At 44.8% G+C, this 11,864-nt stretch overlaps 3 protein-coding genes and 1 long non-coding RNA gene across 6 annotated transcripts; 2 read left to right on the forward strand and 2 right to left on the reverse strand.

Moving 5' to 3' along the window:
* The first annotated feature begins 115 nt into the window (after positions 1-115).
* Positions 116-3,569, forward strand: LOC119121964 (zinc finger protein Xfin-like). 3 transcript variants are annotated; one of them, XM_037250091.1, is made up of 3 exons: positions 116-391; positions 820-2,269; positions 2,318-3,569. In XM_037250091.1, exons 1-3 carry the CDS (start codon positions 205-207, stop codon positions 3,378-3,380), a joined length of 2,700 nt encoding a protein of 899 aa, XP_037105986.1. In that variant the 5' UTR covers positions 116-204; the 3' UTR covers positions 3,381-3,569. The 3 variants fall into 3 exon arrangements, with proteins under 3 accessions (XP_037105986.1, XP_037105987.1, XP_037105985.1); XM_037250092.1 differs by having other exon boundaries at positions 820-2,019; positions 2,212-3,569; XM_037250090.1 differs by having other exon boundaries at positions 820-3,569.
* A 295-nt stretch (positions 3,570-3,864) lies between these two features.
* sec22bb (SEC22 homolog B, vesicle trafficking protein b) lies at positions 3,865-6,349 on the reverse strand. Its single transcript, XM_037250108.1, has 5 exons — positions 6,136-6,349; positions 5,565-5,674; positions 5,319-5,479; positions 5,103-5,249; positions 3,865-4,503 (listed from the first exon to the last, which is right to left on the reverse strand). The coding sequence occupies exons 1-5, from the start codon at positions 6,208-6,210 to the stop codon at positions 4,349-4,351; spliced, it is 648 nt and encodes a 215-aa protein (XP_037106003.1). The 5' UTR covers positions 6,211-6,349; the 3' UTR covers positions 3,865-4,348.
* A 170-nt stretch (positions 6,350-6,519) lies between these two features.
* LOC119121976 lies at positions 6,520-6,837 on the forward strand. The gene is made up of 2 exons (XR_005097790.1): positions 6,520-6,601; positions 6,653-6,837. It is a non-coding gene; the product is annotated as an uncharacterized LOC119121976 (long non-coding RNA).
* Positions 6,662-11,541, reverse strand: npl (N-acetylneuraminate pyruvate lyase (dihydrodipicolinate synthase)). The gene is made up of 12 exons (XM_037250105.1): positions 11,386-11,541; positions 10,904-10,985; positions 10,070-10,143; positions 8,889-8,976; positions 8,705-8,762; positions 8,519-8,594; positions 8,343-8,435; positions 7,878-8,023; positions 7,752-7,798; positions 7,533-7,617; positions 7,204-7,243; positions 6,662-7,097 (listed from the first exon to the last, which is right to left on the reverse strand). The coding sequence occupies exons 2-12, from the start codon at positions 10,972-10,974 to the stop codon at positions 6,952-6,954; spliced, it is 924 nt and encodes a 307-aa protein (XP_037106000.1). The 5' UTR covers positions 10,975-10,985; positions 11,386-11,541; the 3' UTR covers positions 6,662-6,951.
* Positions 11,542-11,864: the final 323 nt, after the last annotated feature.

Genomic DNA, 11,864 nt, shown 5'->3' on the forward strand with positions numbered 1-11,864 from the left:
GCTTCATGAACAATTTTAGACCGCAAGCTAAAGCAGTAATAATTTTAGAGCAGTAGGTGGCAGTAGTGAGCTATCACAGTATGTGAACCGCCTATTAACACAAAGAGGAAGAGGACTTCCCCATTCTGCTTTTTCCTAACGGCCGTGTTTCGATTTAGCTTTATTTCGATATTGTTGAAGAAGAAGCGCAAGCTTGCGTGAAACATGTCGAAAGTCTCAACATTAAAGCTGTTGGTGAAGCGCAAGCTAAATGTGGCCATTGAGGAGGTTTGGGAACTGTTTGAGAAGGCCATTGCCGAGTACGAAGAGGAATTCCGTCGAAAAGGAAGGAAAGAGGCGTGCGAGAGTGAGCATGGTGTGGAGCCCAACGTTGGTCGCAAAACTCAAAGAGGTACAATTGCCGTCTTATTCATTTTCACACTGTAAGGTCCTAGAATGAGCACGTTCGGCAGTATGAGGGAAACTAGGTGTCACAAAAGTGGTTAAAATGATCAAGGAGCGTTTCAAGACTCCCTCGGGCTCAACTAGAAGTAAGAAATATAAAGATGGCGGAGCCCTGATTCATTTAAACAGTATAAATTAGTCATAAGAATAAACAACATATTTAATATTAGATGCCAAGTTTAGGAATGATTCTGAAAAGTGGCCGTGTTAATTAAAAGTTTTCTTTTCACTATGGCTGCCAAGCTATAATGTCTTCCCCCCCCCCCCCCCCCCCCGCTGAGCCAATGACGTCATGTATCCTTGGTGAATGGAAGACGTTCCACATTTCTATTTCTACTTTGTATCTCTGAACTTTCATTCATTTATGTCATGTAGGTTCTCAGTGTGAGCTGGTGAATATTAAAGAGGAGGAATGCGAGGAGCCACCAACAAAAAAAAGGAAGAATGCGGGGAGTTCAGGCCTCAAGTCAAGTCCAGAAAAGGCATCGCAAGCTCAAGAAGAAGTCCGTAAAAGTCCCCAAGGTTCGGAATCCTTTGACAGTGATCACGGTGACATTGCCAAAGAACCTTTGAAGACAAAACCAAAGTTAAAGTGTTCTGACTGTGGTCAGATGTTTGTCCACAAGGAAGATTTGGCAAAGCACAAAAAAACACACACGGGAAAGAAACCTTTGACTTCTGCAGTTGTCCCTACACCGTCTGCCAAAGAAGCTTTGAAGACAAAACCGAAGTTAAAGTGTTCTGAGTGTGGTCAAATGTTTGTCCACAAGGAAGGTTTGGAAAAGCACCAAAAGACACACACTGAAAAAAAACCTGCAGTTGTCCCTAAACCATCTTTTACCTCCGCTATCTCGAGTCAACAAGTGGCAACCAAAAGTGGCAGACCACATGCTAAAGATCTTCACTCAGCAACTGGATTGTCAAAAAACTCCAGGGATTACTTAATGTCAGACTCCTCTGACTCTGACTCTGATTCTGATGTCTCCTTTGTAGAACCTTTGGAGAAAACAAAGATGGTCCACAAGGGAGATTTGGATAGACACACAAAAACACACATTGGGACGAAGAGCGCAGTTGTCGCTAAACCATCCGGACCTGTGAAATCTTTCAACTGCTCAGTTTGCGTTAAACGCTTTCCGAGTAGAGACCTTCTCATATCACACATACGAACCCACGTTAAGGAGAAACCTGCGGCCTCCGGTCAACACGTGGTGCCAGAAAGTCCAAAACCTGACTCGCAACCAGACAAGTTGCCACCGGTCGCTCAACCACCCAACGCCGAGAAACATTTCACCTGCTCAAACTGTAAGAGACACTTTTTGAGCGAACGTTTTCTCATGTTACACATGCGAACCCACAACGAGCAGAAACCGGTGGCCTCCGGTAGCTCCGGTCACGCTGCAGTCCCAGCGAGTCCAAATCTCGACTCGCAACCAGACAAATTGCGGCCAGTCGCTAGACCGCCTGACACGGTTAAATCTTTTACCTGCTCCGTTTGCACAAAAAGCTTCCTGAGTAGAGACCTTCTCATATCACACATAAGGACTCACACCGAGGAGAAACCGACGACCTCCCGTATCTCTGATCAACGTCTGGTGTCAAAGAGTCCAAATGTTGACTCGCAACCAGACAGATTGGCACCGGTGGCTAAACCACCCGACGCCGTGAAATCTTTCAGCTGCTCAATTTGCGCAAAAAACTTTCCGAGTAGCGCTCTTCTCATATCGCACACGCGAACACACGCTGAGGAGAAACCGGTGGCCTCAGGTAGCTCTGGTCAGCGCCGGGTGTCAGAGAGTCCAACTCTTAACTCCCAACCAGACAAGTTGCCCCCAGTGCCTAAACCACCAACTCTTAACTCCCAACCAGACACGTTGCCACCAGTCTCTAAACCATCCAACGCTGATCAATATTTCACCTGCTCAACTTGTAAGAAAAGCTTCTCGACTGAACACTTTCTGGAGTTACACATGCAAACCCATGACAGGCAGAAACTGGTGGCCTCCGGTACCTCTGGTCAGCACCTGCTGTCGGAAAGTCAAAATATCCGCCCAAGACCACAGAACCCGGCACAAGTACCAGACAAGGACGACGTGACGTCAGATTCTTCGGACTCTGATAGCGATGCCAAAAAATCTCCGGAGACCAACAAGAAGTTGCCGTGCTCAGAATGCGGCGAGGTGTTTGTCCACAAGGCAGATCTGGACGGACACATGAAAACGCACACCGGAAAGCAAGTTGTGGACTCCACAGGCGTGACCAAACTCTTCTACACCGTCAAGTCTTTGTCCTGCTCGGTTTGTACGAAAAGTTTTGCGAGTGAAGAGTCTCTGGCGGCACACGTGAGCGTCCACGCCAACGAGAAACGCTCGCCCTCGACTAGCTCCACTCAGCTGGCGCCGACGCAAACCAACGGAGAACATGGCGAGGATACCCAATCGGAACCGGAGAGCCTCTTTGCTCCGCTGTCAGATTCGGACATGTCGGACTCGTCTGCGGACGATCCCAACGACAACAGCAGCGTATCCGGAGCGACAAGCAAGAACTCGGAAGGTGAAGCAAACGGGAGCAAGCGAGCTGGAGACAACGCAAGACGCATCGCTTGCTCTTTTTGTGAGAAAACTTACATGAGGGAGCATCACCTGTTGAGACACGTCAGAAGTCACCACCAGGGGGCGTCTTCGGAATCCAAAGCCGGTGAAGGATCGCAAGCGTGCGACGGCAAGCGGGAACCTCGGAAGATGAAGAAAAAGTCCAAAGGCAACAAGAAACGGCAGGAATGCATCAAAAATTTAAAGTGCTCACACTGTAAAAAACGTTTTGAGCAAATGAGTCAGTTGACCCAACACTTGGTGTCGAGAAACTCTTGTCATGTCTGCGATGAGAAATTTTGTTTTCCTGAAGAGATGAGGGAACATATTCAGAACACACATTGACAACGCGTCTTTATTTTCTTCTTTGTTCAAAAATGTTCACCACGTGCAGGAAAGTTCTAGAAGCTGACGTTTAAGAAGCTGACGATCGGTCGGGCCAGTTGTTCATACTGTTTTCTCAAAATGTTTTATTTTTATATACACGTGTATTCTTTTTTTTCTCCCTATGTAGATGTGGTTTGAATAAAAAAAAAATTAAGTAATTCACTGCAATTGATGGCTTTGCATGTCAAAGATTCATAATTACTGGACTAGTAGTGAACTGGTTACCGACTCGATATGCAAACGTGGAAATGTGTTTGGTTTAAATTTGACAAAGATGAGGAATTAATGAGGTTAGATTATTTTAGGGAGAGAAAACCACCAAAATTTTTAATTAAAAAAACAAAATCCAATCTGACCTCAGTAGTTCTGGCCTCAGAGTTGAGAGACCAACTAGACAGCATATTTGTATTTTTCACAAAACTGACAAGAGTCCAAGAAACTGTGTGCTGTGCTAATTATTTTTTTTTATTCACAAGTCAGAACAAAAAAGCAATCTGCAACTCTTCCCGCCTCGACCTGGACTGACTTGGAAATTCACGAGTAAACTTTGTACAAGACAAAAACGGTGCAATGGAGCAGAAATGTGTGCTGGGCTGAGTGTGAGGCTCCATCTTCCAAAATATAAAAAGATTATGTTCTAGCATCAAAACCCACTTTGGTGTAACCTGCACAGTTTTGAAGATCATATGAAGCAGCATTTGCAAAATTGCGGGAAACAGAACAGAAGTCCCTCTGTTTTTCCTCTGTTTGGAACGCGGCCGCCTTTGAGACACCCAAACGTTGACCTTTCCAGGACGGGGTCACTAATCCCAAAACCGTCATGCTTTATTTAATCATTCTGCAAAAGTGCCGTTGTCTTAAAGTCTTATTGGTGTGGTGGGGGGGGGCTGTTTTTCATGTGTCGACGATGGCGCTGTGCTGTCTTCTCAGAGCCACCAGAAGCGCACGTAGACGATGAGCATGATGAAGAAAACGCCGCCGGCTGCCAGCTTGGCGTACGTGGAGCGCGTGTTCAGGTACTTGGCGTCACTGCGGTACTTCTTGGACAGGCTGGACAAGTTGCTGGCCTTGGAATCCAACGCTGAAGAGGAGGAATAGAATTCACGTAAGCAGGATAGTCACTGGTAGATGTTATTTATTCTCTGCAAAGAGCAATATTACTGAAGTTTTTTTGGCCCCTCCCCTTTTAGGGTTGGGTCACTTGCCTGCAATAATTGGTCGTCCGTTTAGCACACCTGTGTGTGTGCAGGGTCAGACAGACGTGCCAGGACAGATGGTGGAAATGCACTAAGGTACTATTTTAGTGTTTATTTGACATAAATCAACAACAAAGTGACAGGATCTGTAACTACCCTTGGTGCTAGACGACTTGGAATGAATCTGCTTTGACAATATTGAAGCTATGCCGCCAGCATCAATGTACAATGACCACGGACACGTCAACGCCGCATCGAAGCGACGGAATGCAACTCGGACTGGTGAGTCAATGAGTGCACAAATAAATGCAAAAATGGATTTCTGGAATTATTAAGGGTGCTTGTTCAATGAACAATTTTGTTCATTCAAAATGGCTCTTGATTTTGTTTTATGAACAACTTCATAAATGTATGAGCATAGAATACTGCCCCCTAGCGAGCAAAAAGGTCTAATCGACATGGTAAGAGACGTCTCTTGACTCACCGGAGAGCGCCTCTCCTCTCTGCAGCACCTCTTCGATGTTTGCCACCATGATCCTCTGCACGTCTTGCAGCTCCGTGTTGATGCTGCCCAGGTTCCGCCGGGCCCGGCTGTCAATGTAGGCCTTCTTGGTCTTTTGGATGTACGTGTCTGACACACACACAGCCACACTTTGATAAGCCCGACTGATGGACGCACACCTTGAAAGTTTGAGCTTACCAAACTCGATGAAGGAATACGGCCGCGAGACAGTGGGCACCTTCTTGCCGTGCTGCTCGTGGAACTCGGCCTGCAGGTCCTCCAGGTAGGCGAAGGCCAGCTTCTTGGAGAAGCTGGCTTCGCACAGGACCAGGTAGCACACGCCTTTCTCCAAGACATAGCTGCTCGTGACATAAGTGACTGTGAGGGCAAGTGACCAAGTACAAATACTTGGTTACCGTTGTCCTTTTGTTGGTGGCAACTCACTGGAAGGACATAGAGCCGGCCTCTAAGGTGCAGCGAGTGGGGCTCTGCTCGTTGAGTTTTCTGAAAAGCTGCTTAGCTTGACTCTGGTACTGCTGCAGGTCCCGGCCCAACTGCAAAACACGGGACACGCGTGGTTGGCGACCTTGAAGGCATCGCAGTAGTGCCACACAACACAAAAGGGATGACGTGATGTGTTGTTGTTTTTTTGGACAATCTGCTTTTCAGCATCCTTGAATGCGTGTGTAATAGAGGTGCAGTGATTCATCTGCCCTTGAAATCATTTGATTATTTTTAACCCTCAGAAATTGCGCACATTCTGCTTTTGGTGTGTCCTTGAAAGCATCGCAGTAGTCGACATAAAAAAAAAAAAAGGATGCTGGGACACAACAGAAATGAATCTTTTCGCTTCCCTGGTTGATAGCAAACGAGAAAGCAGGAGGAACGTTTGACAGATTTGTTTCCAAGCAATGTGTTCTACTGCAAATACTCATCATGTATTTGTTTTTTAGTCGGATCTTAGAAAGTATTTAATAATGACAGCGACTAAGAAACAAGTGGCGTTGTGTCCAACCTGCTCGTCCTCTTGCATGGAGGCGGCCAACGGCAGGCCGTCGGCCAACCGGGCGATCATCGTCAGCAGCACCATCTTGTCTGCAGACGCCGCACAAGCTTTTATATTTGGTCGATTTTGACAGCCTGGAGTGAACCAGAGTGGAAAAGGGAGCACCAGGACGGATGACGTGACGACGCTGAGCTGGCCGGAACTGCGTCACCGCAGCTGTCGTGTCCGTCACCCTAACACTTCCGGTAATGTCGCAAGCCGGAACGTTTTCCATCCCGAGAATGATTCCATCCATTTCCCCCCTATGTTTAACTGGACAAAGCTTATTTTATTTATAAATGTAATAAAAAATATATAGAAAAATGTTTTGGCTGTAAGCTAAATTAGCAGTTAAAACCTACATCGGTCATTTTATTTTTATTTGTGTAGCCCAACAAAAGTCTCTTCAACCAGGAAAGAAAAAATTCAAATAAGGGTCTAATGATGCATGTAAATTATAATTCATTCATCTTTGCACACACATCAGGCCTGGTAATAAAATCAAATCAATTTATTAGCATTTAATAAAAATTTCAATTGTAAACAAGCCTGGGCTCCGAGGTCTCGTTACAGTACCTGATTATATTTTAAAAAAAACAACGTAATAACCGCTCAAACAGCTTTCCATAGCTGCTTGCTTTCTGCTCCAGAATGTGCATGATTTCAAAATAGTCGACAGGGTGAAGCGTTGCTACATTTACACAGGCAGCAAGTTGAACATTCAGTTACAATTAATATCATAAAAGAATGGTCCAGTAAATGAGTGGCAGGAGTGTTGCGGTGACATCAATCTACGGAGAAGAGGTCCTTGTATTTCTGCATGAGGGACGCGGCGTGCTCTTGAGGACACGGCGTGATAGGAAGGCGCGGAGGGCCCAACTGTAAGCCCGACACCTCGTTCATCAGCTGCTTGTTCACGCCCAAATCAAATCCTGAAAATCGCGAAAAAAGAGATTTTGAGGTGTCAGACAGCTACTCTTTTCGGCGTACTTAAACATATGTCGATAAATAAAACCAAAGTCATCAAATCCCACTCACCAATTTTAATTGCATGTCTGATGAGTTCTTGCATCTTGAACTGCTCGAGAGAGAAAAGACAAAGTCTGTTAATTCATCAAATGTACATACTGTAGTAGTCATGTGACAGATGTGTGCCATCAAGGGGTGTGGCCTAGTGAGTGACGTCAGGAGCTGGAACCAGGTTGAACATATTTGTTTGTGTGAATGTGAGTAGTGGCCCACATCAGCTCCGTGTGAGTCTTCTCATGTTGCATTTTTGTGTGTTGACTGTTGAAAGTGAAGCGGCGACATGGACGGCCAGTTTGAGAACCTCAAGTGGATGGAAAAAAATAATGCACAAACTGTACCTGAAGGCTCCTGGCCTGCGTAAGGTTGCCACTCTCAAACTCTACCAACAGCTTGTTCATGTGACTTCCAAGGTAATTGTACGTGCTGTGGGTAGAGCAATAAATGAGTAAAGCTTTAATTTAAAAAATAAGTGTGCATCATACGTATAGTAGTTTGTCTGCTACATGTTTTGCTGCACCATTTGTGTTCAAATATCATTTGTAATCATCATGGCTGACCTTCCAACTCCTCCATGGGCTCCCATCGCGAGAGCTGCCAGGAGTTGCTACGTGACATGACAAAAAGGTGATTAGCCACAAAGGAGGCGGAGGTGTGGTCACGCAGCGTGAGCGAGCGCAGCGCACCTCGTCAACGCCGTACAGGATCGACCAATTGGGCTGAAAATGGCTGATGCATTGGCCAAGGTCCAGCAGATCAGTCCCGGAGAATTTCACTCCACAGAAGGAGGGAATGAGCGTCTCGATGCCTTCCAGCAAGTCGCTCACAGGCACTTCAAGACGAGACGCATTCAAGGGGCCGTATTAGGGAAAATTGACTTTTTACTTATTTGAATTGGTGACATTTGCTGGGGTTGTAGATTCTAAAGCATTATGGGGGGGGGGGGGGGGGGGGGGGGGGGGTTGCATAAAAAGTAAAAGGAAAGTAGTAGTTCAGACAGCCATTGCAAACTGGTCAAATGTGTCATTAACTTGTTAAATGGACAAAAAAACGATTCAAGTCCAATCAAATTAAAACATTCATTGCCAAGGTCGAGCTATGTCCTTTTTGTTTTTTTCCTTGTGGCAGATGTGGCACATGCAAATACTCACAAGTAACACCAGTCAAGGCTGGAAGATGGTAGTAGTAGAATGGCAAAGCGGGGGCCTCGGCAGCGACCTTCTGGAGGTAAGCCCTCAACGTCTCTGAGAAGGGAAAAGGTGCACACATGTTGATTCTCTTCTGCTTTGCACGTGCAACCGCACTTGAATGTCTCTTCTCCGCACACCTGCAGAGCGAGGTTTGAAGAAGGAGGGAGAGATGACCGCGATGGCGTCAACCTCGAGCTCCTTCGCATGGCGAGCCTGAACGATCGGAAAGGCAGAGCCTCAAATGAAGTCATTTGGAGACGTTGCATTCCGGGAATTGAAGACACGGCTACGTTTGCGCAGGTACTCTGGTTAGAGCGACTCACCAACTCTTGGGAATCTTTGAGACTGGTGCAGCCAACGTGCAAAATCACCTGCTCCATTCTTTAAAAAAAACAAAACACAGGACTTAATACAAAGTAGTCATGGAATTGTGACATAAATAATATGAAAAAATGATGAAGAAAAGAAAAATTTGGGGTAATTCTGTTCATCTGTCGAAAGACTTACTTTCCCTTGGCTTTCCGACACCAGTCCTCAGCCAGTAACTTCCTCTCGGCGACGCTGAGGGACATGCCCTCTCCGGTGGTGCCATTCACTACGTGGAAAAAGTTAGATTTTTGTACAGGTCAATGAGAGATTGAGAGAGTGCATCTCAACAAATACAGAAGTGACTGAGCTAGAGAGAGAGAGAGAGAAAACCAAACACAGAGGTAAACAAATATAGGAAATACAGAAAAATAGAAAATGATCTTGGATGGTGAAAATACAGTAAGTTTGCATGGTGATCTAACCCAACCGAACCAAGCACCTGCTCAACCACAAGGGGGCGCCCTACGAGTCATTAACAGTCAACCAGAGTTCGGTAGTTTGCTTAATTATAATCATTGAAGTATTTTTCAGGGGATAAGAACTACTTCCCACGGCACATCGTTTGTGTTTTTACTTGAGTATTTTTGTAAAGTAGAATTACGGCATTAAATCGAAGTATACATTCTGCTCTCTCCCTCCATAGGTATTTATTCTTGGTTGCGCAACCTCTTCTGGTTCACCAGAAGGAAATGTCATATGACTGCGGCCTCAAAGTGTGAGCAGAAATCTATAGCGCACTTACAGACCGGCTCCAGCTGTTCGTATAAATGATCAACATTATTGCAAAACTAGAGAGCCCCAAAAATCAAACTAAATTTCTTCTCAATCAATTGTCTGAAAGAGATCATGTTGGCTGGTTAATCAGTTGGGTCTTCATTTCCATACACCATCATATTATGCGACAGAGTCCCTTAGCAACAAAGATCCCCTGATCACACGATATGAAAAAGGGAACCTGACCCAGAAGAAAAGGATGAGTGGTCTTGTCGAAGGCAAAATATTTGATTTCAACATCACAGCTGTTTCCTGTTGAGCAGTGGTGGGCGAGCCCTGCCAGACTTATTCCGCCGCTATCACGTATGCAAGTGCAGCAACGTTGCAAAAGCACCGCCGTTACCAGACTGATGCTTGCTACTATTGTGACGTGATAGTTTCGGTATTAAAAGGTGGAAAAAGTCCAAAGTTGGTTGCAAGCTTCAAAGAAACAAATGTGACAAAGAAAGAAAAGAAATGATGCTAATATGATGCAAAGTCTGACAACGTGGTCGATCGAGGACAAGCACACGGAGCAGACAGGACCAATTTATGTGTCAACTTACCAAAAATTTTATTTACACCTTGCTTCTGTGTCAAGTAGTCAATATAAGGTCCGATCTCGGATAGGTTGATTTCACTGTTATGGGAAAACACATGCAGTCCCCACCCCCCCTGACATTTGGCAAAACTAGATCTACGCATTGACAAGATGGCGGCCATTTGCAGATAGATACAAGGGAGTGGCAAGAGAACAGGGTCACCGTATCTGACTTTCACCAAACAAACAAAAATCCCATCCTCACAAGACTCACTTCCCTCTTAGCTTGCAAATGTGAGCGCTGACATCCTCTTTCTGAAATTGCTTATTCATCTCTTTTTTTTGAATCACCCTGTTTTTTTGTCATCCGACTGTATCTTGCCGTGATACATTCAAAGTGTCCCAAAAGTCACGATGCACTTGCTTCCTTTTTTGCTTTCAGGTATCATTCGGGTAGACGGGAGACCGTGAGGATTTGAAATCTTTATCTTTGCAGTCAGCATGTCATTACCTTGCCGATTAGCATTTCTGTGGCATTGCACACCTAGGAAGAAGTTTTTCCTGTTAGCTGCATTTTGAGCAATGGCAATTACGCCGCTCCAGACGGTAGAATAATAAAAAGTATTTACCGCAGGCACGTTAATCTAAATACAAGCGGTTCTTGAAAAACAACGTAGCAGAAGTTCTTCTTCAACCACTGATGAAGAGACTGAACTCTCGGAGCAGGCGATGTCGAAAAGAAAATTTGAATGACAAATTATGATGGCCTCGTATTTTTGAATGATGGAAAATGGGAAGTGCATGGTGACTTTAGGGGCACCCTCTACATTCCAAATAGATCAATATTTTGAATACATACCCTTGAGAGGTGAATGGAGTGAATGTGGCTGCAACCAGGCCAGTCAATTTCTTCCCAGCAGATTGAGCCATAGTTGATCCCTCTATGTTGACATGCAAAAATAAAATGCAATGTTAAAAATGTACACAAAAACACACATTTCTCCAGTGATGATAGGCACTTGGGATAATGGGTGACATTTTGGAATGCAGTACCGTTTATGATTAACCTACTACTAGGGAATATGGACTATTGGTTTATTCCATGAGAGCAAGTGAAACGTTTTTGTACTTCCTACTTAAACATAATAAACTGCACCGATCAAAACGATATTTTCCTGTCCTCTTTCGTGTTGATTGTTTTAAAAATAGTTGTGTTTCTGTTCAATAAATCATTAGTGAGGTAACGATCGTGTACGTTAGCTTTACGCGAGCCTGTGTGTCCACTTTGCGAATGTGTTGAAAAGTGCAAATCTATTTTTCCAATCGTCGGTTGCTGCCTACCTGTTATAACTCGTCCGTTCCCCTGCGAGTGTGAGTGAAGAACTGCACTTCCAGGGGAAGCCGGGTGCGAATTATAAACATGTTGAATGTTTTCCTCGGGAGTTGGTTTCCCTCTCACGTGAACGCGTCAAGTGGGCGCAAAGCCTTGTGGGAAATGTAGTTTTATCTCCCATATGGCTTGATGCCCACTGTGTTTGCATTATGTTTAGAAAAAGGCCTTGCTTTGTGACGTAATCATCCCAAATTTGAAGCTCGTATTCTTTTTTACCAATTGTTAGGGGGATAAGTTCTATTCAAATCCGGTTTGACAGGCATCGCTTAAGGAATTACTTATGTCAATTGAGAAGGGTGATCCAATTTTCATTGAATACGTTAATAAGAGCAAATAAAAATAAAATGACGTGTGCTCTCGCTTCGTTAAAAATTGGGCATAAATGTTTTTCTCGCTTCCAAAGTGAGCGTCGTAAATCGGGCAAAAC

The sequence above is a fragment of the Syngnathus acus genome, chromosome 4 (genome assembly GCF_901709675.1).
Source record: "Syngnathus acus chromosome 4, fSynAcu1.2, whole genome shotgun sequence".
In the NCBI taxonomy this organism is placed as follows: Eukaryota; Metazoa; Chordata; class Actinopteri; order Syngnathiformes; family Syngnathidae; genus Syngnathus; species Syngnathus acus.

What these genes read in the sequence shown, in the direction of transcription:
- LOC119121964 (XM_037250090.1), top strand. Translation starts at nt 205, where the DNA reads ATGTCGAAAGTCTCAACATTAAAGCTGTTGGTGAAGCGCAAGCTAAAT. An exon ending in TGGTCGCAAAACTCAAAGAG is followed by an intron (nt 392 to 819) that starts GTACAATTGCCG and finishes TATGTCATGTAG; the next exon opens with GTTCTCAGTGTGAGCTGGTG.
- sec22bb (XM_037250108.1), bottom strand. Translation starts at nt 6,210, where the DNA reads ATGGTGCTGCTGACGATGATCGCCCGGTTGGCCGACGGCCTGCCGTTG. An exon ending in GTATTCCTTCATCGAGTTTG is followed by an intron (nt 5,250 to 5,318) that starts GTAAGCTCAAAC and finishes TGTGTGTGTCAG; the next exon opens with ACACGTACATCCAAAAGACC. An exon ending in GAGAGGAGAGGCGCTCTCCG is followed by an intron (nt 4,504 to 5,102) that starts GTGAGTCAAGAG and finishes CCTCCTCTTCAG; the next exon opens with CGTTGGATTCCAAGGCCAGC.
- npl (XM_037250105.1), bottom strand. Translation starts at nt 10,974, where the DNA reads ATGGCTCAATCTGCTGGGAAGAAATTGACTGGCCTGGTTGCAGCCACA. An exon ending in AGGTGTAAATAAAATTTTTG is followed by an intron (nt 8,977 to 10,069) that starts GTAAGTTGACAC and finishes TTTTCCACGTAG; the next exon opens with TGAATGGCACCACCGGAGAG. An exon ending in TGTCGGAAAGCCAAGGGAAA is followed by an intron (nt 8,763 to 8,888) that starts GTAAGTCTTTCG and finishes TTTTTTTTAAAG; the next exon opens with AATGGAGCAGGTGATTTTGC.